This window comes from Dermochelys coriacea, chromosome 7, assembly GCF_009764565.3.
Source record: "Dermochelys coriacea isolate rDerCor1 chromosome 7, rDerCor1.pri.v4, whole genome shotgun sequence".
Lineage (NCBI taxonomy): Eukaryota > Metazoa > Chordata > Testudines > Dermochelyidae > Dermochelys > Dermochelys coriacea.
The window spans coordinates 121,022,912-121,049,389 of record NC_050074.1 but is presented as its reverse complement, the minus strand read 5'-3'; the positions used below and the strand labels follow the sequence as shown (position 1 = coordinate 121,049,389).

The 26,478-nt window shown below is 46.2% G+C and overlaps 1 protein-coding gene across 1 annotated transcript in view; it reads left to right on the top strand.

Annotated features, from left to right (window-relative positions):
* Nucleotides 1-2,069: 2,069 nt before the first annotated feature.
* The window catches only part of CFAP58 (cilia and flagella associated protein 58), a 94,593-nt gene continuing 70,184 nt past the window's right edge, over nt 2,070-26,478 (top strand). The window contains 8 exon segments of the mRNA XM_038410272.2: nt 2,070-2,173; nt 9,415-9,591; nt 9,593-9,697; nt 16,871-17,019; nt 18,514-18,670; nt 21,286-21,480; nt 23,244-23,381; nt 25,790-25,949. Coding sequence (XP_038266200.1) covers nt 2,165-2,173; nt 9,415-9,591; nt 9,593-9,697; nt 16,871-17,019; nt 18,514-18,670; nt 21,286-21,480; nt 23,244-23,381; nt 25,790-25,949 — 1,090 coding nt within the window. The 5' untranslated portion in view covers nt 2,070-2,164.

The window sequence follows — 26,478 nt, the reverse complement described above, 5'->3', positions numbered from 1 at the left end:
CCTCATCCCCCGCCCTGCTCCATCCGCACCCCTGCCCCTAGTGACCCACTGCCCCACCTCATCCCCGCCTGCTCATCCCACCCCTGCCTAGTGACCCCCACTGCCACCTCATCCCCCGCCCTGCTCCATCCCACCCCTGCCCTAGTGACCCCCACTGCCCACCTCATCCCCCGCCTGCTCCAGCCCCACCCCTGCCCTAGTGACCCCACTGCCACACCTCCCCGCCCTGCTCCATCCCCACCCCCTGCCCTAGTGACCCCCCCATGCCCCACCTCATCCCCGCCCTGCTCCATCCCCACCCCTGCCCTAGTGACCCCCACTGCCCCACCTCATCCCCCGCCCTGCGCCATCCCTACCCCTGCCCTAGTGACCCCCACTGCCCACCTATCCCCGCCCTGCTCCATCCCACCCCTGCCCTAGTGACCCCCACCTGCCCCACCTATCCCCGCCCTGCTCCCACCCCCTGCCCTAGTGACCCCTCCCACTGGCCCACCCTATCCCTGCCTGCTCCATCCCCCACCCCTGCCCTAGTGACCCCCACTGCCCCACCTCATCCCCCCCCTCTATCACCACCCCTGCCCTAGTGACCCCTCCCCGCTGCCCCACCTCATCCCCCCCTCCATCCCTACCCCTGCCCTAGTGACCCCCCCACCCCCGCCCCCCCACCCCCCCCCCCCCCCCCTCCCGCGGCCCCACCTCATCCCCCGCCCTCCATCCCCCCCCTGCCTAGTGACCCCCACTGCCCCACCTCATCCCCCGCCCTGCTCCATCCGCACCCCTGCCCTAGTGACCCCCACTGCCCCACCTCATCCCCCGCCCTGCTCCATCCCCACCCGGCCTAGTGACCCCACTGCACACCTCAGCCCCGCCCTGCTCCATCCCCACCCATGCCCTAGTGACCCCCACTGCCCCACCTCATCCCCGCCCTGCTCCATCCCCACCCCTGCCCTAGTGACCCCCACTGCCCCACCTCATCCCCCGCCCTGCTCCATCCCCACCCCCTGCCCTAGTGACCCCCCCACTGCCTCACCTCATCCCCCCCCCTCCATCACCAACCCTGCCCTAGTAGTGACCCCACTGCCCCAACACCTCATCCCGCCTGCTCCATCCCCACCCATGCCCTAGTGCCCCCACTGCCCCCCACACACCTCATCCCCGCCCTGCTCCATCCCCACCCCCTGCCTAGTGACCCCCCACTGCCCCCACCTCATCCCCCGCCCTGCTCCATCCCACCCTGCCCTAGTGACCCCTCCCCACTGCCCCACCTCATCCCCTGCCCTGCTCCATCCCCACCCCCTGCCCTAGTGACCCCCCCACTGCCCCACCTCATCCCCCCCCTCTATCACCACCCCTGCCCTAGTGACCCCTCCCCGCTGCCCCACCTCATCCCCCCCATCCATCCCCCCTGCCCTAGTGACCCCTCCCCACTGCCCCACCTCATCCCCCCCTCCATCCCCCCTCCCTGCCCTAGTGACCCCTCCCCGCTGCCCCACCTCATCCCCCCCTCCATCCCTACCCCCTGCCCTAGTGACCCCCACTGCCCCACCTCATCCCCCGCCCTGCTCCATCCCCACCCCCTGCCCTAGTGACCCCCCCCCACTGCCCCACCTCATCCCCCGCCCTGCTCCATCCCCACCCCTGCCCTAGTGACCCCCCACTGCCCCACTCATCCCGCCCTGCGCCATCCCCACCCCTGCCCTAGTGACCCCACACTGCACACATCCCCCGCCCTGCTCCATCCCCACCCCTGCCCTAGTGACCCCACTGCCCCACTCATCCCCCGCCCTGCTCCATCCCACCCCTGCCCTAGTGACCCCACTGCCCACCTCATCCCCGCCCTGCTCCATCCCCACCCTGCCCTAGTGACCCCCACTGCCCACCTCATCCCCCGCCCTGCTCCATCCCACCCCTGCCTAGTGACCCCCCACTGCCCCACCTCATCCCCCGCCCTGCTCCATCCCCACCCCTGCCCTAGTGACCCCCCAGCAGAGAGCAGAGGGGGCGGGGAGTCGGTTGCTAGGAGACGGGGAGAGGCGGCCCGTGGACACAGCGGCGTCCTGGAGCCGGACCCGGCGGAGCCGCCGAAACCCGCCCGCTCCGGCCCCCCGCGGGGACCCGCCCCCCCGGGCGAGCGCCGGGCCGGAGCCCCCTGCCCCGCGGCAAGATGAGCGAGGTGAGCAGCCCTCCCCCTCTCCCCAACGTACCGTACCGTCCCCTTCTTCTCCCCCCCCGTCCCCGCCCAGCCCCCGCTCCCCCCCTGCCGCCCCGTCCCCTTTTTCTCCCCCCCGCTCCCCCGCCCAGCCCCCCGCTCCCCGTGCGCCCCGCTCCCTTCTCCCCCCGCTCCCCCCCCAGCCCCCGCTCCCCTGCCCAGCCCCCCCGCTCCCCCCGTGCGCCCGCTACCCTTCTCCCCCCCGCTCCCCCGCCCAGCCCCCCCTTCCCCTCACTCCCCGCCCAGCCCCCGCTCCCCCCGTGCGCCCCGCTCCCCTGCCCAGCCCCCCGCTCCCCGCGTGCGCCCCGCCCCCGCCCAGCCCCCCGCTCCCCGTGCGCCCGCTCCCTGCCAGCCCCTCCTGCCCTGCTCCCCCATGCGCCCTCTTCCCTTCTCAGCGGCCTGCTCCCCTGTGCACCCTCTTCCCTGCCCAGGCCCTGCCAGGCCCTCCTTTTCCAGCCCCCTGATCCCCTTTCTCTGGACCCCTCCGCCTTCTTTCCCCTCTTCTCATCGCCCTCTTTACCCTCCTCCCGTCTCTCCTCCTTCCCATCCCCTCCCTTCCCCAGCACCCCCTCACCATCCCCTTGCTCTCTCCCTATCCCTTCTCTCCACCAGCCTCTCTGTCCTGCCCTTCCTTCATTACAATCTCAGCCCATCCCAGCCTGTGGCTTGGGGCTCCTGCTCCAAGGGTCACCAACGTAAGTGTCCTCAAGCGCCTAACCATGGTGTTTAAAGTACTCTGACAAAAGACGGGGACGTCTGTCATAATCTGGGAGCAGCAACTTTGACAAGATTGTGCTGAAAATGTGCCCTCAGCAACCCAATTAATAGAGACATTCCTTTGCTGGGTCTGGCACCCTTGCGACCCACTCCTCCTCCCTATGAGAGCAGCGCAGTGGGCTGAGGTAACACGGACAAGTCCCGGTCATTGCAGGATGGGATTTCAAACCTGGGATCGCTGGAGCTTAGTGTATGAGCCTCTGCTCCATGAGATAAAAGCCCCATGGCCCTTAACTAATGCTGTAGCAGTCTCATTAATCTCTAAATCAGGGGTGGGCAAACTATGGCCTGGGGGCCGCATCCGGCCCTTCTGATATTTAATCTGGCCCTCAAGCTCCCACTGGGGAGTGGGGTCTGGGGCTTGCCCCGCTCCAGCCAGGGAGCGGGGTCAGGAACTTCTCGCCCCTGCGCAGCTCCCGGAAACAGCGCCATGTCCCCCTCCCGGCTCATAGATTCATAGATACTAAGGTCAGAAGGGACCATTCTGATCATCTAGTCCGACCTCCTGCACAGCGCAGGCCACAGAATCTCACCCACCCACTCCTACGAAAAACCTCAACCATGTCTGAGCTATTGAAGTCCTCAAATCATGGTTCAAACTTCAAGGAGCAGAGAAGCCTCCCTCCAGTCAACCTGCCCCATGCTACAGAGGAAGGCGAAAAACCTCCAGGGCCTCTCCAATCTGCCCTGGAGGAAAATTCCTTCCCGACCCCAAATATGGCAATTAGCTAACCCTGAGCATATGGGCAAGATTCACCAGCCAGATACCCAGGAAAGATTTTTCTATAGTAACTCAGATCCCATCCATCTAATATCCCATCTCAGGGATTTGGCCTATTTACCCCTGAATATTTAAAGATCATTACTTACCAAATCCCATTATCCCATCATACCATCTCCTCCATAACTTATCAAGTAGAATCTTAAAGCCAGATAGATCTTTGCCCCCACTGCTTCCCTTGGAAGGCTATTCCAAAACTTCACTCCTCTGATGGTTAAAAACCTTCGTCTGATTTTCAAGTCTAAACTTCCTGGTGGCCAGTTTATACCCATTTGTTCTTGTGTCCACATTGGTGCTGAGCTGAAATAATTCCTCTCCCTCTCCTGTATTTATCGCTCTGATATATTTATAGAGAGCAATCATATCTCCCTCAACCTTCTTTTAGTTAGGCTAAACAAGCCAAGCTCCTTAAGTCTCCTTTCATAAGACAGTTTTCCATTCTTCAGGATCATCCTAGTAGCCTTCTCTTACTGCTCCAGCTTGAATCATCCTTTTTAACTGGGAGACCAGAACGGCACATAGTATTCTAGGTGAGGTCCTCACCACTGCCTTGTATAACGGTACTAAAAACCTCTTATCCCTACTGGAAATGCCTCTCCGGATGCAATCGCCAAAACCACATTAGCTTTTTCACAGCCATACACATTGGCAGCTCATAGTCATCCTATGGATCAACCAATACTCCAAGGTCCTTCTCCCTCTTCCGTACTTCTAATTGATGTGTCCCCAACTTATAGCTAAAATTCTTGTTATTATCCCTAAATGCATAACCTTACACTTCTCACTATTAAATTCATCCTATTACTATTACTCCAGTTTACAAAGGTCATCCAGATCCTCCTGTATAATATCCTGATCCTTCTCCGAATTGGCAATACCTCCAGCTTTGTATCATCTGCAAACTTATTAGCACACTCCCACTTTTGTGCCAAGGTCAGTAATAAAAGATTAAATAAGATTGGTCCCAAAACCGATCCCTGAGGAACTCCAACTGGTAACCTCCCTCCAACTGACAGTTCGCCTTTCAGTAGGACCCATGCAGTCTCCCCTTTAACACAATTCCTTATCCACCTTTTGATGTCATATTGATCCCCATCTTCTCCAATTTAACTATAATTCCCCATGTGCACGGTATCAAATGCCTTACGAAATCTAGGTAAATTAGATCCACTGCATTTCCTTTATCTAAAAAGTCTGTTACTTTTTCAAAAAGGAGATTAGGTTGGTTTTGGCACAATCTACCTTTTGTAAACCATGTTGTATTTTGTCCCATTTACCATTGACTTCAATGTCCTTAACTAATTTCTCCTTCAAATTTTTTCCAGGACCTTGCATAATACAGATGTCAAACTAACTGGCCTGTAGTTACCCGATCACTTTTTTTTTCCTTTCTTAAAATAGGAACTATATTAGCAATTCTCCAATCATTCAGTACTATTCCTGAGTTTACGATTCATTAAAAATTCTTGCTAATGGCTTGCAATTTCAGGTGCCAATTCCTTTAATATTCTTGGATGAAGATTATCTGGCCCCCCGATTTAGTCCCATTAAGCTGTTTCAGTTTCGCTTCTAACCTCTATATGGTAATATCTACCTCTATATCCTCCTTCCCATTTGTCAGGCTACCATTATCCCTAAGATCCTCTTTAGTCTTATTAAAGACTGAGGCAAAGTATTGTTTAGATATTGGGCCATGCCTAGATTATCTTTAACCCCCCACTCCATCCTCAGTGTTAAGCGGCCCACTTCTTCCTTCTTAGTTTTCTTCTTATTTATATGGCTATAGAACCTTTTACTATTGCTTTTAATTCCCTTTGCAAGGTCCAACTCTACTCGACTTTTAGCCTGTCTCACTTGATCCCTACAGGTTCTGACCTCAATTAGGTAGCTTTCCTTGCTGATCCCTCCCATCTTCCACTCCCTGTATGCTTTCTGCTGTCTTCTTAATCACCTCTCTAAGATGCTTGCTCATCCAGCTTGGTCTACAACTCCTTCCTATGAATTTTTTCCCCTTGTCTTGGGATACAGGCTTCCGATAGCTTCTGCAGCTTTGATTTAAAGTAATCCAGGCCTCCTCTACCTTTAGATCCATAAGTTCTTCAGTCCAATCCACGTTCCCTAACTAATGTTCCTTAATTTTTGAAAGTCAGCCCTTTGGAAAGCAAAAACCCTAGTTGCAGATTTATTTTGTGTTAATCTATTCCATTTAGTTTGAACTGATTAGCTCATGATCTCTTGAGCCAATATTGTCCCCTACAACCATTTCTTCTATGAGGGCCTCGCTACTCACCAAAATTAAATCTAAAATGGCATCCCCTCTAGTCGTTCAGCAAACTACTTGATGAGGAATCCTCAGCTATCGCATCTAGGAAAATCTGAGCCCTATTATTATTACTAGCACTGGTCCTCCAGTCTATATCTGGGAAGTTAAGTCTCCATGATCATGCAGTTTCCATTAGTATTTACTTTATTAAAGCATTAAAAAGGGCTCTATCCATATCCAAATTAGATCCCGGTGGTCTATAGCACACCCCAAGCACTATCGTAGGAGAGGCTTACTAGTTTTCTTCCCAAGTGTAATTTTTTGCCCAGACGGACTCTGTCTTATCCATTGCATCGCTTCTTATTCTTTACATTCTACCTCATCATTGATATACAATGCTACTTCACCACCTTTACCTTTGTTTCAGTCTTTCCTAAGAGGCACATACCCTTCAATACCTGTAGTCCAGTCATGACTATTATTCCACCATGTTTCTGTATCCCTATAATATCTGGTTTCACTTCCTGCACCATAGCTCTAGTTCCTCATTTTGTTACCTAGAATCCTCGCATTGGTGTACAAACATCTTAATTTTGCTGTTTGGACTCACTCACATTTGTACCCTATTAGGCACAGTCATTCTACAGCCAGTATAAACCTATTAGACTAGTATCCACACTGCCCTCGCTCCTTATATACATTCTCCTACCCACGGCTGTATCCTTTCTTACTTCATCTTCTTCCCTCTCAATGCTAAAATCTGGCGTGGAATTTTCTGGGACATCTCCCATCCATCTCCCCCCAATTCCTAGTTTAAAGCTCTCTTTATCAGTTGTGCCAGCCTCGATCTTAGAAGTCTATTTCCTTCCTACTCAGATGAAGTCCATACCGAGAGAACTGACCTCTGTCCGTGAAGTCCTCCCAGTGGCCATACATCCCAAAGCCCTCCTTATAGCACCACTGCCTAAGCCATCTGTTGACAGTCATAATCTTGTCAGACCTTGTTGCCTTCTCTAGGAACAGGAAGATCCCGCTAAAGATCACCTGAGCCTCAATTTCCTTAAGCGTCTTCCCCCAGCCTAGCATAGTCTCCTTATACTTTCCAGCGAGAATCTAGCCGAATCATTTGTTCCCACATGAAGGATAATTAGGGGATTCTTTCCCGCTCCCTTTAGGATCCTTTTCAACCTCAGGTCTACATCCCGTATCTTAGCACCCGGAAGACAGCACACCCTTCTATTCTCAGGATCAGCTCTAGTTACGGCCTGTCTATTCTTCTCAATAAAGAGTCCCCGATCACATAGACCTGCTTTTTCCTGGTGACAGGGCTATCTCCAGTCTCTCCCCTGTTCCCTCTGGCTGCAAGTTCTTTCCATTCCTATTTTCCCTTACAATCTTCTTCAACCCATCCTGTATCCTCCTGGGGCTCATATTTGGTGTAGTCTCCCTTGACTCTTCCCCTTTTTCTATAGGACTAGCCTCTCTTCTCTTCTTCCTTACCCTTCCACCATCAACAAGTACCTGCTGAGCCCCTTCTTCATTTTCCAACTCTGCAAACCTGTTCCTAAGCTCTATTTCTCCTTCACTAGCCCTTCCCGCTACCTCTCTCCTACATGTACGGGCAGCCAGAGGGCTCCACACGCTACCCCTGCCCCAAGTGCCACTCCCGCAGCTCCCATTTGCTGGGAACCGAGGCCAATGGGAGCTGCAGGGATGGTGCCTGCGGACAGGGCAGCGTGCAGAGCTGCGCCTCCACATGGGAGCCAGAGAGGGGACATGCCGCTGCTTCCAGGAGCTGCTTGAGGTAAGTGCCATCCCAAGTCTGAAACCGTGACCCCCTCTCGTACCCCTGCCCCAGCCATGATCCCCCTCCTGCCCTCTGAATGCCACGGTCCCAGCCCGGAGCACCCTCCTGTGCCCCAACCCCTCATACCCAGCCCCATCCCAGAGCCTGCACCTCCAGCTGGAGTCCTCACCCCCTTCCAAGCCCCAATTTTGTGAGCATTCATGGCCTGCCATACAATTTCCATGCCCAGATGTGGCCCTCAGGCCAAAAAGTTTGCCCATCCCTGCTCTAAGTGGTCTCAGTGCCATTAGAGGGGACAGATCACCACACCCAGGAGGTATGTGAGTTACACGGAGGCTTTCTGCACAGCTTTAATCCAGATCTAGCTGAGGACAAACCCCCTTTGCAGTTCATTGTGCCTGGGCCTTTTCTTGTCTTCTGCCTTCTATTTGAAACTTTGCCAATGTAGGTTCTTGAAGCTCTGGGCAAAGGAGTCACTGGGGCTGACCAGACTCTGACACTAACACCGTTTATCTCATCCACATTGTTTCATTTCATATATGCATTTCTATCAGCAATTAAAACGTTGCAAAGTTTTAAATGAGTCTTGAGAGGCTGATTAGGTGGCGGACAAGAATCTGCTTGTTGGTGCAGCTGAAGCTATTTCTGATGAAGATAGAAAATGATGGTAAGACACACGTAGTGAGATTCTAAGCAGCCCATAATTTTGGATGCCTCAGTGTTTGGTGTCCATCTTGAGGACACGTTGGGCCTAATTTTCAGAGCTCCCACAACTTCGATCAACTTAATTGGAGGCATGGTGCTGATCATTTCTTGAAATCAAGCCCAGCCAAGTACCCAGAAAAGCATGCACAACAAAATGTTGGCCACTTCAAAAAAAATCTGGTCCAGAGTGTAGGCCAAATTCCTATCTGCTGCATCATGTACAGTGGTAGATTTACACCAGGGATGCATTCAGCCCTATGTGTGTTGCTGGTTTTAATGTCATGTCACCAAAAAGTTTACCAAAAATATTTCTCACCAACACACAAAAAGATGAACCTTAACTCATTTCATTAGGATGTTATTTGTAAGCTCTAAGAAAGGTATTTTAAGTGTCAATGAATATTGTGAGCACCTTCCAATTTAATTAGTCTTTGTTTAAATGGCATATCCAAATATAATATATTGGAATAATAATACATTTAGTCTTCAGATATGAGATGAATGTTTACAGTACTAGAAAAAGATCCATTACTCATAAGCTGATTTGGTATGATTCTCTTTTCACACCAATTTCACACTGGTTTAACAACTCTATTTTAATGAAGTCATTCCAGTGTAAGAGAGATCAGAATTAAAGCCTTAGACATTAGAGATAAAAAGCATCCATCTTGTCCATTACCCTTTGGCCTCTACAACTAGAATGGAATGTGAATTTCATATGGGGACGGAGGGAAGCACAGAAGGTTTACATCCTTGGTTAGTTACCAATGAGCTGTCATTATATATTGCTGTTATCTCTTGTGGTCATCTGCCGGCAAAACTGGATTTTTGAACTCCCCTTGCTAATTGATTATCCACCTCATTTAACACAGGAAAGGAACGACAGGCTGTGTATAGAAGAAATGCCTTCGAAGCACTGGAAAAAGACTTCCAAGAAAGTCATCAGTGAACTTATGGGAGATAAAAGTCTGGAGAAATTCCGAATAGAATATGAGAAGCTCCACACGGTTATGAAGAAATCTTATGAAAATGAAAGGCGTCTCATGTCAAAAATGCAGGGAGCTGAATGCTGAGATTGTGGTGAATTCGGCTAAAGTGGCTACAGCCCTGAAGCTCTCTCAAGATGATCAGATGACGATAACATCACTGAAGAGGGTAAAATTTAAATAGAATTAAATACGAACAGAAAATATTTAATGGAGGACACAGTAGTAAGTGGAGGGAAAATTTAATCAGTTCAATGTCTTGAAGATATAGTTCTGCTATAGAGAAGTGATATGAGCTAGTGGACTGAGTATAGAGTTGGGAGCTGAAACCTTCTGTCTAACCTCTGCTCTTCTACTGACTTGCTGAGTTGCATTTGGGCATTTGGGTGTCTCAATGTCTATCAGTCTAATTTTGTGCTTATAAACACAGACCACTCTAACTCTGTTGGCTTCAAAGGAGTTACTAATTCTTTACTTAAGATGATTTATCTGTAAAATGGGAGTAATATTAAATACTTCACAGGGGCATTTTGAGATTAATTAGTTGATGTTTCTGAAATGCTATAGACATTTTAAATATTGGCCAAGACATGAAAAATCCACCTGCCTATTGCAAGTAGGATATTTCCCCAGGGGAGTGTCATCAACTTTTGTAAATTTTCATTAAAAAAATTAATCTTCTTGTCCTTATGTTTGAGAAGACAACCATCCATATATGATCTGAGTGTAAATTCTTGGGAGTGCTGTATCCCAAGTCAGCAGATGTAACACTGACAGACCCTGGTTGTCAGCAGACGGGATTGAACGTGGGATCTCAGTGCATGAGCCTCTACTGCATGAGTTAAAAGCCATATGCCTCTTCAATAAGGCTGTAGAGTAGACTCATTAATAACTGGATTATTTAGTCTGCAGAAGAGAAGAATGAGGGGGGATTTGATAGCTGTTTTCAACTACCTGAAAGGGGGTTCCAAAGAAGATGGACCTAGACTGTTCTCAGTGGTAGCAGATGACAGAACAGGAGTAATGGTCTCAAGTGGCAGTGAGGAGGTTAGGTTGGATATTAGGAAAAACTTTCACTAGGAGAGTGGTGAAGCACTGGAATGGTTACTTAGGGAGGTGGTGAAATCTACTTCCTTAGAGGTTTTTAAGGTCAGGCTTGACAAAGCCCTGGCTGGGATGATTTAGTTGTGGATTGTCCTGCTTTGAGCAGGGGTTGGGACTAGATTACCTCCTGAGGTCCCTTCCAAACTCTGATATTCTATCTCTGTGAGTGTTTTCGGTGTCACGAGATGGGACAGAACACCACACCCAGAAGATGTCTTGTGCCTCTGCTATTGCTCAGGGCTTTTTCCAATTGTGGCAGAATGAAAACTGTCTAGAATCTTGCAGGTTTTTCCTGATGCTAATCAGATCCTTATAGACAGTTGTGAAATTGATGCAAATCATGTCAATTTCACTCTGCTTCTATCTGGGCAATCTCTCAGCAGGAGTGGAGGCAGGCACTGGAACTGTTCATGGGGAAGAAGACTTAAAAAGTGGAAGCTGGGGAGGGTGATAGAGTAGCAGAGAAATCCTCTTACAAATGCCATAAAGCTGAAGAGAGGTAGAATGGGAAGGACATTATCTCTGCTAATCTCAGCAGCCATGAGGCTGAAGGGATGTACAGAGTAACAGCACCCACCATTGTAGCATCCGAGAGACTGGTGTGGGAAGGGTGTGTGACGGGGTTGGATCACAGAAACCGCCTTGGGACTACCAACTGATGTGCCAAGACTACTTCTGCCCCTGCTTTTCCTGCCAGCTTGGGACTCCAGCACCCTGTCTTGCTGAGCCAGACGCTCCAGTCTGCTCCAACACAGACTCAGGGTCTGAACCACGTGCCCCAAAGCTGCAGAATTAACTGAAAACAACTTAAGAAGTGTTCCTGTCTTTAACACTCAGATGCCCAACTCCCAATGGGGTCCAAACCTCAAATAAATCAGTTTTACCCTGTATAAAGCGTATACAGGGTAAACTCAAATTGTTCGCCCTCTATAACACTGATAGAGAGATATGCACAGTTGTTTGCCCCCCCTCCAGGTATTAATATATACTCTGGGTTAATTAATATGTAAAAAGTGATTTTATTAAATACATAAAGTAGAATTTAAGTGGTTCCAAGTAATAGCAGACAGAACAAAGTGAATTACCAAGCAAAATAAAATAGAACATGCAAGTCTATGTCTAAGAAAACTGAATGCAGATAAAAACCGCACTCAGTAAGCTTCCTTTTACAGACTAGTCTCCTTCTAGTCTGGGTCCAGCAATCACTCACATCCCTTGTAGTTACTATCCTTATTCCAGTTTCTTTCAGGTATCCTTGGGGGTGGAAAGGCTATCTCCTGAGCCAGCTGAAGACAAAATGGAGGGGTCTCCCAGGGGTTTAAATAGACTTTCTCTTGTGGGTGGACACCTCTCCCTCCTCCTGTGTAGAATCCAGCTACAAAATGGAGTTTTGGAATCACATGGGCCAGTCACATGTCCATGCATGACTGAGTTTCTTACCAGCAAGCCCCATTCCTGGGAAAGCTCGGATGTGGACTGGCGTCTTCAAGTTCATTGTTGGCTTAAAAATGGTTCTTGATTGGGCACTTAATTTGCACATTCCTTTCTCCAGGAGCTGACCAAATGCTTTACAAAGGTTACTTAAAAATCAAGCAAGTACACAGCCAATATTCATAACTCTGAATACAAAAATGATACATGCATACGAATAGGATGAATAGATTCAGTAGATCATAACCTTCACAGAGATATGTACATGGCATATATAGCATAAAACATATTCCAGTTATGTCATATATATACATTCATAAGCATATTTCCATAAAGCCTTACAGGGGCACCGTCACAGTGTGCAGGACTGTGTTCCAGTTAGAGAGGCAGGGCACAATAACAGCTCATAACTGTTACTCTTTAAAGCACAGGGATGTGCTGACGTAGGGGCACAGAGCACAGGTATTGCTCAGCTTGGCTAACAGGCTTAATCTTTGGGCTAAGTATTCAGGTATCACTATAACATCGTTACAAAAATGTTCTTATCATATCTTTGAGAAACTCTTTAGTTGCTATTTATTTTTTTCAGCGTACCCTCAAAATTGCATGCTGTTTTGCTATCTGAAAAGGAATCCTATGGCTAATCCTAATTTCACTGTACTTCACTATCATTTCACTAACTAGTTGCTTTGAAAAGACCATCAAATGTGCATAATGCAAATTACCAAGTAGATTCAAATCCCAATAGAACTTTGAGGCATATTTCCTTTAATAAATTGAAACAAAACAAAAAAATCCATTGGCTGTGTCTATACTGCAATAAAAAACCTGCAGCGCTGAGTCTCAAAGCCCAGGTCAGCTGACTTGGGCTCGCGAGGCTCAGGCTGCAGGGCTAGAAATTGCAGTATAGACGCTTGGGCTTGAGCTGGAGCTGTGCTCTGAAACCCTCCCATCCTTGCAGGGTCTCAGAGATAGGGTTCTAGCCCTAGCCTGAATGTCTATACTGCAGTTTATAGCCACAATGTCTGAATCCCACAAGCCTGAGTAAGCTGACTCTGGCCAGCTGTGGCTGTGCCAGGGGTCTTTATCACAGTGTGTGCTAGGGAAAGGAGAATTCTCTTGGGGCTGTTCCTGTAAAAACAATAAAAGTAAAGACCTAAATGTTGGTGAGTGGCTGGGTCACGGAGTTAATGGGTGCAGAGCCTTTTCCTTCTAGATCACGCGGTCAAATCCAAAGAAGGCCCAGTCCTTCAGTCTGAACAGCAGAAGCAGACCCATGCACCTTGTGAAGTCCTGTTGAAGTGTTCAGGTGCAGAGGCCTGACTTTTTAGATCAGATTGAAGGAAAGTGGCCTAGGTCAATAGTGATCAATAGTTGTTACCATTTGAGGCTGCTCAGTGCTGTGTTTTATGGTTTCAATCCATTTTCTTATGTACACTTCACATAATAGCTCTTTGTTGACAGTCACATGAGAGAAGCTAAGTACTGAATTGAACTGCAGAGAACAAATTTCACACTTGCCTCTAGAGGTGTCCCACCATGTTAGGATGGAGGGACATTATCAGAGCAGTGTTCAGAAGCCTGCCGCTGCCCTTGCTCTGGCTAACAGGACTTCATTCTCCAGAGCTGTCAGACCAGGACCGTTAACCAGCACTACTCATTTTTGAGCTTGGTCTACAATACAGACTTATGTCAGTATAGCTTTATCAGTCAGGGATGTGGAAAATCCACACTCCTGAGTGATGCAGTTATGCTGACCGAACTCTTGGTGTAGACAACACTGTGGCAATGGGAGGGCGTCTCCCGCCGACATAGATACCACTCAGGGAGGTGGATTAACTATGCTCTCTCATCCCTGCAGGTAGTGTTTTCACTAAGCACTACAGCACCTCCACTGCAACACTGTATGTGTAGGCAAGCCCTCAGTCTTTGAAAAATTAAATTGGTGCAATCACTTTGTTACTTAAACACCCATACAGTTACAGTTTATGAACTAGCTGCTTCATAGTTACCAGAAATCTTTTTCACACATTTTCTGAACGATTGTTAGTACAACCATCAAGTATAGCTCAGTCCTTGGCATTAATTATGCAATAAATTGCAATGCATTTTTTAATTACTAATTGTAATCTGATTATCTAAAAGATTATGACATGCTCTGTATTTTCTAAGTCCTATCTTTCCAATGAGTAATATGTTATTTTTAAAAACAGAGGTTTTCATCATCAGAGATTTCCTTTCTTTTAATCTTGAATGTAAAAGAAGCAACCTCCCATTCCTCCACCTGAAGTTAGAAACAGATTACTACAATTAGGTAACATTAGTCTTAGTCCTGTTCCAGCTAAAGTAAATTGCAAAATCCCATTCAGGATGTCTCCAGTTTACATATTGCCCTAGATCAGTGAGCATGCAAACTGAATTTTTGTAATAGAGAGCATAAGGATCTACAGGCCCAATCCTGTAACCTTTACTTTAGGTGAGCAATCATTACTTACCTGAGTAGCCCCATTGACTTTTGTGAGAATACTCACCTGAGTAAAGTTGCAAGTTCAATTGAAGTTAATAAAAAGATTCCCCATGCCTTTAGTGGGAGTTGGATGGGAGGCTGATACCGGGATCTACTAGTGCAGACCCTAGTGCCTATACAGTTACTTTGAAAGGTTTGGGGTCTAAATCTGAAATAAGTCTCCAAACTCCTAGTAAGTCTGGCATTTGATTCTAAACTAGTACTTTTGGCTTACTTTTCTTTTCTTCTCCCACAATACTGAGAGCTAGAGACACCTACCAGCCTTGACTGCTAACTTCCTTACTTCCATCTGTTTGTTACACAACCTTCATAAGATATTAAAGGGACACTCTTAACATGGAATCTAGTAAATTTAAAAAAAAAAAGTTAAAAGCAGTTTAAGTTGCTGCAACTATGCCTTAGTCATCTGGCAATTTTTATGGCATCACAACCACATTTTCCTATTACAAAAAGTTTTCCTCTCTCCAGTTACTGGGTGAAAGACCCCCCCCCCCCACCCTGCAGCTCTCCCTCCAAAAAACAAAACAAAACAACCCAGCTACAACCAAAGGAGGCTGACTAGGACTCCGATTCAGCAAAATATGTAAGCATCTGTGTCAAGGTTCCTTCCCCACTCTGAACTCTAGGGTACAGACGTGGGGACCTGCATGAAAGACCCCCTAATCTTATTCTTATCATCTTAGATTAAAACTTCCCCAACGTACAAACTAGGCCTTGTCCTTGAACCGTATGCTGCCACCACCAAGCGTTTTAAATAAGAACAGGGAAAGAGACCACTTGGAGACATCTTCCCCAAAATATCCCCCCCAAGCCCTACACCCCCTTTCCTGGGGAAGGCTTGATAATAATCCTCACCACTTGGTACAGGAGAACACAGACCCAATCCCTTGGATTTTAAGAACAATGAAAAATCAATCAGGTTCTTAAAAGAAAGAATTTTAATTAAAGAAAAGGTAAAAGAATCACCTCTGTAAAATCAGGATGGTAAATACCTTACAGGATAATCAGATTCAAAACATAGAAAATCCCTCTAGGCAAAACCTTAAATTACAAAAAGACACAAAACCAGGAATATACATTCCCTCCAGCACAGCTTATTTTACCAGCCATTAAACAAAAGAAAATCGAACGCATTTTCTAGCTGGATTACTTACTAACTTTACAGGAGTTGTAAGGCTGCATTCCTGATCTGTTCCCGGCAAAAGCATCACACAGACAGACAGACAGAACGCTTTGTTCCACCCCCCTCCAGATTTGACAGTATCTTGTCCCCTCATTGGTCATTTTGGGTCAGGTACCAGTGAGGTTACCGTAGCTTCTAACCCTTTACTGCTGAAAGGGTTTTGCCTCTGGCCAGGAGGGATTTTATAGCACTGTATACAGAAAGGTGGTTACCCTTCCCTTTATATTTATGACACTTACTTTGCCTAAATGTAAGCACAGAGTAGTTCCACTACAGCTCTAAATACTGCTTAAACTAAGACAGATGAAGTAAATAGGATTACATATGGCCTTAAAGATAGGCACATGCTCAAGTGCTTTGCTGAAGCAGGGCCTCACTAACTCTCTACATGGGAAACAGCTAAAGTGACTTTGTGGAAATATGACAGGTTTCAGAGTAGCAGAAAGCTACTGCTGTAGCTCACGAAAGCTTATGCTCTAATAAATTTGTTAGTCTCTAAGGTGCCACAAGTACTCCTTTTCTTTTTGTGGAAATAGTCTCTGTGACAGGTATTGGATGGTCTTGAGGGACCATGGAGGGGGAATACAGGTGCAGCTACCCTGAACTGTGAGAGTACTAGCAACAAATGCACAAAGTAAACTGGAAAAAAAGTCTTTTTTCCCCTCCTCTAATCTCAGTTATAATGATTTTAGGTATTACTTGTAACTAGAGTAGATGAAACATTTTAAGACAGAAATATGATTTTTTTAATGTCCCTTAAGACATGAAGTCTCAGAGAGTTGAGTGAGGTTTTGGCCATAAAACTCCCATTGGCTTCAATGGGAGTCATGCAACCAAATCCTACAACAAGAGTTGCAAATGTTAAGCCCAGTGTGTCTATTAGAGAAAATGGACCAGATCCTCAATTGAGTATAAATAGATAGTGCTTGACTGACCTAGTATAGTATGCACTGGCCACAGCGAATAGTCCATGGAAGGAGAAAACTGATATATATCTAAATATGAAAAAACACCAAAACCTGTATTATTAATTAACCAAGACAAAACATTCTGAATCCAATTTAATTTGTTAAACTGTTTTCCCATGATGTTCCCAGGAAATTGAAAAAGCCTGGAAAATGGTAGATGCAGCCTATGACAAGGAGCAGAAAGCAAAGGAAACCATTCTCTCATTGAAAGAGGAAATTATGAACCTGACTAAATTAGTGGAGCAAGGATCTGGATTATCACTGGGTCAAGAGCACAAGTAAGTTATCTCCATGAAGGAGAGAGCGAATCTGATCCAATGCCCATTGAACTCAGTGGGGCTGGTTCTCCATTTCCCTACACTTTGTGTAGTCACTTACACCAATGCCAGGTGAGTGTAAATCCAAATAGTAGTGTTTTACTTCCACTTTGCACTCACTTTTCACTGGTGCAAATGACCATGCAAAGCGCAGGACAACAGAAAATCAGGCCCATTGGGTTCAATGGGTGTTGGATCGGGCCCAGAGAGATTAGATGAAAATGTAAGTTATCAGCTTTCCTAGGATCTGCCAGCCTGTCTTGTCTGATCTGTGTCTGATTTTGAGAGCTGATCCTACAAATTTTTGCACTCATGATACAGCGTGGTCCAGTGGGGTGGTCAAACTTACTGACCCTCGTAGCCGCATATGACAATCTTTAGAAGTTCGAGAGCCGGGACGCTCCTACCGAAGCTTGAGGGTTCAGCACTGCAGGGTATACCTGCTGGGGCTCGGGGCTTCTACCCTGTGGCAGGCACCTGCTAGGGCTCGGGGCTTCAGCCCTGAGCTCCCACTCCCTGCTAGGTGGAAGCCCCTAGCCCTACCAGCCTGCCGCAGGACAGAAGTTCCAAGCACCCACCACAGTCTGGTAGATGGAGAATGGGGGCCGTTGGGGGCTTCTTGAGCTGCACTTTGACTGTAAAAGAGCTGCATGCGGCTTGCGAACCATGGTTCGGCCACCCCTGGACTAGAGACTGGAAGTTGGGAGACCTGGATTCTATTCCCGACACTGCCACAGGCCTGCTGGATGATCTTGGGGAAGTTGCTTTTGTCGCTCTCTGTGTTCTCCCATCCATTACTTGTCTTGTATATTTATGCGGTAAACTTTTCAAGGCAGGGATTGTCTCTTACTTTGCATTTATGCAGTGCCTAGCACAATGAGGCTCTGATTTCAGTTGCGGCATCTAGGTGCTGCCATAATACGAAGAGAAACCAGGGATAGTTTGTTTGCTAGCTCATCAGATCAGGGAGTGTTATTTATTTATGACTTGTGCAGCAGCAAGACCTCATCAGTACAGCCACCCCAGCCAGATGGATTGCAAAGAGAGTGGACACAGCAGTGCAGTGACCCTGGAAAATAGTGCAAAAAGGAAGTGGCTGAAAGACCCTCCAAGGGGCACAGGGTGGAGTAGCTGGAATGTTTGTCTGTTGTTACAACCCTTGTTTTGGGGAATTGGTGGGATTTTTAGACCCAAGAGAGCAGTTAAAATAAAGACAGCATTATTTATGGAGTGGTAGGTTAAATTTTGTGTCTATCTGTCTTGATCATGACTCTTTAATGAATATAGTAGGTAGCTCATGTATTTGATTGGCAGCTGCAGTGGACTATTTCAAAAGGAGTTCAAAATGAAATGTGACTTTTAAACTCCCAATCATGACAAAACAGCTTGTTCTGGTATCCGAGAGAACCCAAAGGGGACAGTGACATTGCTTGACTATTATTTCCTTTCTTCCAGTATCCGGGATTTGCTGAGGTTTAAAGAAGAAGTAACAAAGGAACGAGACCAGCTCTTGTCAGAGGTTGTGAAGTTACGTGAAAGTCTAATCCAAACTACAGAGCAACAGCAGGAAACAGAGAAGGCAAAAAATGAGGCGGAACAAAACATTGCTCAGGTCTGTGCAGCTCACCAGGTTGCAAAAGTTGTCTTTGTCCTGAACCATTTCCCACCTTTGCAATTGATCTCCATTAACTACTATGCTGCTACCTGCCATTTCACATCCCAAACCTTTTCAGGAGGCTCACCGAGGAGTTCCTCATCAGTGCTTTTATCCTTTGCCTTATTTCTTTGCTATTGTCTTTGCAAAGCAGTTTGTCAACTATTGACTCCTTCCAGAGCTGCCAAATCTCCTGCATTTGAAGGAGATATCTGAGTCATATTTCAGAGTAGCAGTCGTGTTAGTCTGTATTCACAAAAAGAAAAGGAGTACTTGTGGCATCTTAGAGACTAACAAATTTATTTGAGCATAAGCTTATCTGATGAAGTGAGCTGTAGTTCACGAAAGCTTATGCTCAAATAAATTTGTTAGTCTCTAAGATGCCACAAGTACTCCTTTTCTATCTGAGTCATAGTTTCCTCTTGCTTTGAGGCTGTCCCCTCCTTCATTTGAAGCTTCCATGTCTGCAGGAGGTTTCCTATCTGTGAAGGTTATCATACTGTGAATATGTTCCTCTTACTACAGAAGCCTGCTGGAGGTGTAGAAGGCTGAGAATGTGTAAGAGGACATGTAAATGGGGAGAGAGCAAGAGGCCAGGGGATGGTGGGAGGCTCCCAGATGCAGAAAGGAGAGATTCAATAGGGGAAGGAGAGGTGAAAGAAATTAATATGAGTGTGATTTGGAGGGGAGAAAGAAACAGCAGAAGGAAGAGGAGGCAAGAAGGAGAGACCTGAAATAAAGAGTGGAAAAACAAAGGAGGTGGAGATATCCTTCTAGGTAGCACCCGGGCTTCTTGTCAGGCACAAACAATAAAGCAAGCCTGAGGTCATGCCCTGCACTGCTATGTGGGACACCTGGGTTCCATATCCAGTCCTGGTTTCTTGCTTCCTGAGCAGAGAGTAGATGATATAAAGTAGGGGAAAACTGGGTATCTGTTCTGCTCTGACAAGGATGTGGGGAGACAGCGCTGCTGCAGAGAGGGGAAATGAATGAGAGCGAGAGACAGCCATCGCACTTGTACTGCTGCTGAAATCTTTCCACACTGCATTTAGTTTTCAGACTTTTACTGGGGAAGACCTTCCCCAGCCCTTAGACTTACAGCTCTATTTTACTCTTCATGGAATCAGATCCCATTGTTTCTCTGCTCTCACCATAGTCACAGTCCACTCTGTGCAACCTGCCCTTGGGCCCTTCAGTGGGATCGTCCAAAGGAAGTGGGTCCCAGAAGCACTTCACTTCTGGCAACCTTTTATCTAGACTCTAGCAAATCCAAATCGTGTTTCCTGGGCCACACATTGCCTCTGAGGCACAGAGCCATGAAATCTGAAATTAGAGTAGCTGTGGCTCAACAAATAGTCCATCTGAACTGCAAGGTCACATGATGAGATCTTCATGAGATGGCAGTGGTCATTGGGAAGAGGAGCTGTTGTCTACTGTTGCTGACCTTAAGCAGGGAGAGATCCTCTGTTGGAGGCTATTGGGAGGGAGTGGGCTGTGAGCTTATCAAAGGGAGGGAAACGCTGGAGGACTAGGGAAGGGCCCCAGAGAGGGAGGGGAGAATCAGGGGGACTAGAAGGAAGGTCAAACTGTTTGCCCATTGACTGTCATCACTGACAGGGTGTGTGCCATAGGGTGTGCTTTGGCTCTCCCAGAAACTGAGCTACAACCCCGAGACAGAGGGCTCTATCTTTAGCTCGTGCTTGGCGCAGCTGAAGGGACAGGCAGTCGTGGCCTTAGCTCCAGTGGAGCTGCATAGGACTGCTCTATTCTGTGCTGGTTAGAATGGTCCCTGGTGGACCAGCCCATCCTGACTCTTTCCTGTCCCCTGCTGACTCTGAGGGCTGCTGGGCCAGGGAGGCAGAAGCTAGTTGACATCATTATAGTCTAAGTGCATGGTTTTTCCCTTTAAAAGATTCTATAGAGAGGCTGGGAATAAGAGCAGATGTTGCAATGAAAATTGCCCTGGTGGTCTGGCTTCCCCCTCCTTCTTTACTGTTTACTTGTGTGTAATAAATGTTTATAAAATGGCTTGTTTGGTGAGGTACAATAAGCAAAACCATGGCCCCGGCAACAGAGCTTGGAGCCCAAGTTAGTTTCAATGTTGTGACTGTAAACCAAGGATCAGATGGGGTAACTTACAAATGAAAACATCCTAAAAGCCCCATTGGATCCCTAGTGGAGTGTTCTTGCTGTTAGTCCTCAGGGTCAAAATCATGGTGCCTGGGTGACAGGTACTCTCAGCTGTGGTAGGTATCCTCAGCTCTGTTGAATCCATCAGAGCCTTCTGGCTGGCTGCTTTTAGGGTATGGTGATTGATGACTAAGAAATCCTTGTAATTAATAATTTGAGCACATCATTTGGGGTTCCAGAAAGATAGCTCTCCTAAGAGGGAGCCTGTTTACCTCTTAGCAGTTCTTCCATATTCCATCCAGTGGAAGGCAGTATTAAACAAAAGCTGCTGGGTCTCAAAGCTAAGCACAATAAGAATAAAGGGAAACTCTACCTGATTTGTTTGAATAAAAGACAGGCAAGGCCCTAACTTCTTTTTTTCCTCTGTCACTGTGTGATGGCAGTTCCAGCAGGAAATCCAGATGCGTCAGAATGAGGCATCCCGGGAGTCTCGAAAGAAGGACAAACTGGAGAAGGAGTTTAAACACATTCAAGTGGAAATGGACAACAAGCAGAGTGAAATAAAGGCGCTGCAGCAGCATGTGCTAAAGAACAAAGAGGAACTCCTAAAATTGGAACAGCAGCTCAAGGAACAGAAGGTACAGTACATGGTTCTGTTATCTGCAACACAAAAATGGGAATAGTATCAGGGTCCAATGTCAGACACAGAAGAAATTAGTTTGCTCTTTTAGCATTTTCATAATAGAATGAGGGATGGAGAAGACCCATTAGATCGTCAAGATGATCTCTTTGTCACTATATCATATTAAACAGAAGCCCCCAGTGAAATCAACAAGGAGTACTGTCTAAAGTTTTGTGGCAAGAAATGGCCTCAGGATCATTATGTACAGTAAAAGGAGACTTTCTATACTCTGGCCAGAATGCAGATATGTTCTGCTTCAATTATGCTAGAATGTTAGACTGGTATTTACACTGGAACCTAAAGGATTTAGGTGCCTAAATACCAATGAAATTCACTGGGATTCAAGTGCCTAACTCCCTTAGGCTGTGTTGAAAATACCAGTGTTGCTATTTAAATCCTAATTAAAATAGTAATGCACGACAGTCCAGTATTATCCTTTTCTTATGGACAAGTTATTTTTTTCACTCTTAAAGGCCTTTGGTTTTCCACCTGGTTGATGATGATTTTTAGGGGTCTTCTTGCAAACACCACAGTGATTGGGACCAAATACCACAAAGTTGGTGTGATTTAGTGGTCAGAGCAGCAGACTGGACTCAGATTATATTCCTAGTTCTGCAAAAGACTTGCTGTGGTGTGTTGGGAAAGCTCTGTGCTTTGGTTTCCCCATCTGAAAACTGGGAAAAATTACACTTACCTACCTCTCAAATTTACTGTGAAGTTTAGCTAATGAATGTTTGTATAAACACTATAAAAGTCTCTAGAGAAGCGTGAAGTATTGTCTTAAATCTTTTAATTTTTTTAACTAAGTACTGTTTTCAAACCAGTTTTCTGGCGAAGTCCTAAAGCAGTGTTTTGCTACTAGTTTGTATCGTCAGGGAACCACAGCAGCTTCAATAAAGAATCCCCTTCATAGTCATTACAGCTGAGTCCTTGGCTCTTCTATGCTGCAGAAGTCACTACGCTCACCTCCCATCTTTCTCTCTGCTCCCAGCATGCAATGGGGGTGGGGAATCCCCCACACATCCTTTTTTTTTAAACAGCATATTGATCTGCCACACATAGATGCTTGAACTGAAAAATATGATGATAGCTCTTTCCTCACTTATAAAGTAGTGTCTGCCAGGGGAAGTCCCATCATGCAGAAGAAAAGTCTGACAGCTCCAATATCGAAATATATGTTCTCCGTATGAACCATGAAACTGCTGTTCTGGGCTTTTGACTGAACATAGCTGTTAAAATAGCTGTGCCATGATGTCAGCAAACTGCACACTCCATGAAGTGTTATAGGCATATTAATGTAGGAATTGCTTGCAAACATAGAGCTCCCCTGCCCCTCAGATGATTAAAATTATTTGAATCTCGTATTCATTTGCAATGATTGTGGTGAGTTGCTGGGTAGGTGATGCCTGCCAAATGGCAAAGAGGCATTAAAATATTTATCTACCACCTGTGAGGGAGACTTGCAAAGCTCCCAGAGAAAATTATGCTGGCTATGTTATTCATAAGAAGTTTTCATTTTTCTCAGCCGTTGAACATTTGTCATATTTCTGAGCACATTAATAATTTCATCAGGGATAAAGAACAATTTCTATCAAGAGAAAAATCTTCAGTAGCTCTGATCCCCCAGGGAGACTCAAGGTGTTGCCAGTCTGTCTATGTGGATACATGAGAATTTAAAAGATTTAAAAGAATTATCTGGATTGTTTTATAATCTAACAGATCCTGAATGAAAGAGCTGCCAAAGAACTTGAGCAATTTCAAGCAAGAAACTCTAAACTCCAGCAAGAGAACGAGCAGCACAGCATGGTCTTTGAACAAATAACACAGGAGAACCAGCAGAAAACAGTGGAGCTGAAAGTAAGTACCAGCTCATATTTGCATGGCATCAGATATATCCCTCTGCTGTTGGGAATTTGGTGTTGGTGATTCAATAGATGACATTCTTCCCTCTGAGTCATTGCTATACCAGCATCCCAGTCTAATACCAGATCATACTGTGTTGTTTCAGATGAGACATAAGACTGAGGTCCTGATTACTTGTGATCATTAAAGACCTCATGATATTTTTCACAAAGGCAAAGTCTTTTTTTAGATTGTAAGCCCTTTGCAGGAGAGGCTGTGCCTTCCTTTATGTTTGTATAGTGATTAGCATATTGTGAGTGCTGCTGGAAGCCAATAATATATAGGAATAATAACTGCCCCAGCCTCCACTTCCAATGTAGGTAGAGCCTGCCTGCTTAAATTTTCTCTTTGGTATCAATTGGGGAAGTTAAATACAATTCAGTAGGTTCTTGTTTGCTTGCTGACCTAAACTGTTAACTTGTGTTGCTGTGCACTGTTAAACAGCTGTTTTGCTCCACACCAGAGGTAGCTGCATTTCATCAGTGGGTAAAGTGACTGCTACATACAGTTTTTAAAGCATTCAAGAGCTTTTGGGAATAAAAGGCACTGTAGATATTATTACTATATGTACCATGAAATACCATGAATACCATGAAAGGTTTTCCTCCTTCCCCCCACTCCTGCTGGTGATGGCTCATCTTAAGTGATCACTCTCCTTACAGTGTGTATGATAAAACATTTCATGTTCTCTGTGTGTGTATATAAATCTCCCCACTGTATTTTCCACCGAATGCATCCGATGAAGTGAGCTGTAGCTCACGAAAGCTTATGCTCAAATAAATTTGTTAGTCTCTAAGGTGCCACAAGTACTCCTTTTCTTTTTGCGAATACAGACTAACATGGCTGCTACTCTGAAACCTGATACATGTCTGCTGAATCTGATCTCCCCCAGCCAAGAGTATGTCTGCAGTTACAACACTGGCTATATGAGAAAACAGGACAGAAAAGCAATAGGTTATCAAACTTTTGTAAAGTACAACTGATTCAGCTAAATAAAAGAAGTCAGTTGCTGATAGGAAGCTTTCTTGCAGTGGGCACTGTTGGTTAAAACAATGAAAACAAATGACAACAGACGTGTTAGAAGATCTGTCCAAAGCTAATGTAACATAAAGATCCTGTTCGGGAACCCCAGTGAGATTTCACTGTAGGAGTTTGTTTTTCTGTTACATTACTGTGCACACTGGAAGGGCACTTTTATTACCTATTGAAAAACCAGATTACTCTGCCTGGTTAGCTAGCATAATTGTTATTCCCAGCAGTATCATCTTTCCATAATGTTTAACAAACAACATGTTCAAATGGGAACTGAGTACAAGACTCAAGGTGGGTGCAAAGGCAGATATTAGCTGTGTAAGGGCCTGATCCTCAATTCAGTGGATGTTGGAGCTCAACACTTCATCGCATTATGAGCACAGATTTTTGAAAATTCATTGTTAAGGTGCTGTCCAGTTATTATTTATTTGTATTGCTTGTGGGTGCCCTAGTCATGGGCCATGACCCCATTATGCTAGGTGCTGTAGGTGGGGCCTGATCCTGCAGTGTGCAAACACCTCTGGCATAGTACTAAGCACCCGTAGCACCGAGTGATGTAAATGTTTGCAAATTTCTTGAAGTCCAGTCTTTGTCAATAGGAGTTGGGTGCACTCAGTTCCTCACAGGAGGTATCCGCACCTCACTGGATTAGGTCCCTAGTAGTGACTGATTCTGCGAATGGGGCAGTGTGCACTGTGATTTGGAAGGCTTAAAATGTGATGGCATTGCTGCAACTATAGGGCAATTTTATATTTGTTTCGTAGTAGGTGTGGGGATTATTTCTGATGTATTGATTGGTTGCAGTCACTAGTGTGCAATGATCACTACTGGCAACATTTTAGTGCAGTGTCTTGGATCAATAGTTTCATTTCCTGATTCCATAACGTGATGTGGACTCAAAGATTTGGTTTTTAAAGCTGTAGATTAACAGCTTCCTGCTTTTAGGGCTATAGAATCAGATCAGACTATCAGTTACCAGTAGCTGATGTTTCAATGAAAGTCAAGGCTACTCAGACCTAATCCATTGAGCCAATTGTGCAGTGCTGTGCATGGACTGCATGCAGTTGGGAATTCTTTATTGATCTCTCTTATGCCCTGAAGCATGAGATTTGATTATCTTTCTCATTGCCTCAGCTGGCTTTGTTTAAATTATTTTAATAGTGGTGCAATTCTCCAGTCTTTCTCTAAATCCAGCCACAGCATTTATCTTAGTGGCCTCCTGTGCCACTGAGTACTGTACATAAACTATATTCTAAGCAAAGAAGTATTTCCTTTTGTTGATTCTAAATGGATTGTCCTTCTCAACCACTCTCCCTTCTGTTTCTACACAGGTGAGAGAGGATGAGCTGACTCAGATGCGTCATGAAATTTCAAAACTCTCCAAGATAAGAGAAGTTATCCAGAGAAAACTGCGTGTTGCAGAGGAACAAAAAGTTGAAGCAGAATACCAGAGGGATACCCTAAAAAACCAAATGTCTGGACTAGAGAGAGGTAGGAATCAAAGCACTGTTGTGTTGCCACTGTTGTGTTGTGCTGGCCCTGTTGTGTCATTTGTTATAATGTTCATTCAGTGTACGTTCCAAGTCAAGATCATGCCTCTTTGGTGCCCAGTATGGGACCATATGAATGGAAGCGGCATGGCACTATGGCTGTAATGCCCTTATGTATGTCTCCTGGCTCTTTGGAATTTTCACACACTGCGGCATGTGCTGGGTGAAAACATAATGGGCCTGATCTGATCTACACCTTTGTGTGGCAGGTGTAACCCTTCCCACCCAGGAAATACCCTCACTGTGTGTGTCTGTGTGCAAGCCTATATTGCTGGTGCAACAGCCCCTGATGCAGAGGGCGTTGTGCTGCTCGCTGGGGGAAGACTGGAAGAAGGCACAAGCAGGGCATTTTTTTGCCCCCGCAGTTTTGAGCACCTACAATGATACCAGTACGGAGATGACTCCAGTGCAACAGACTGAATTATAGCGAAGTGCTGAAATATAAAGCCCCATTCTGCTATATACCTAGG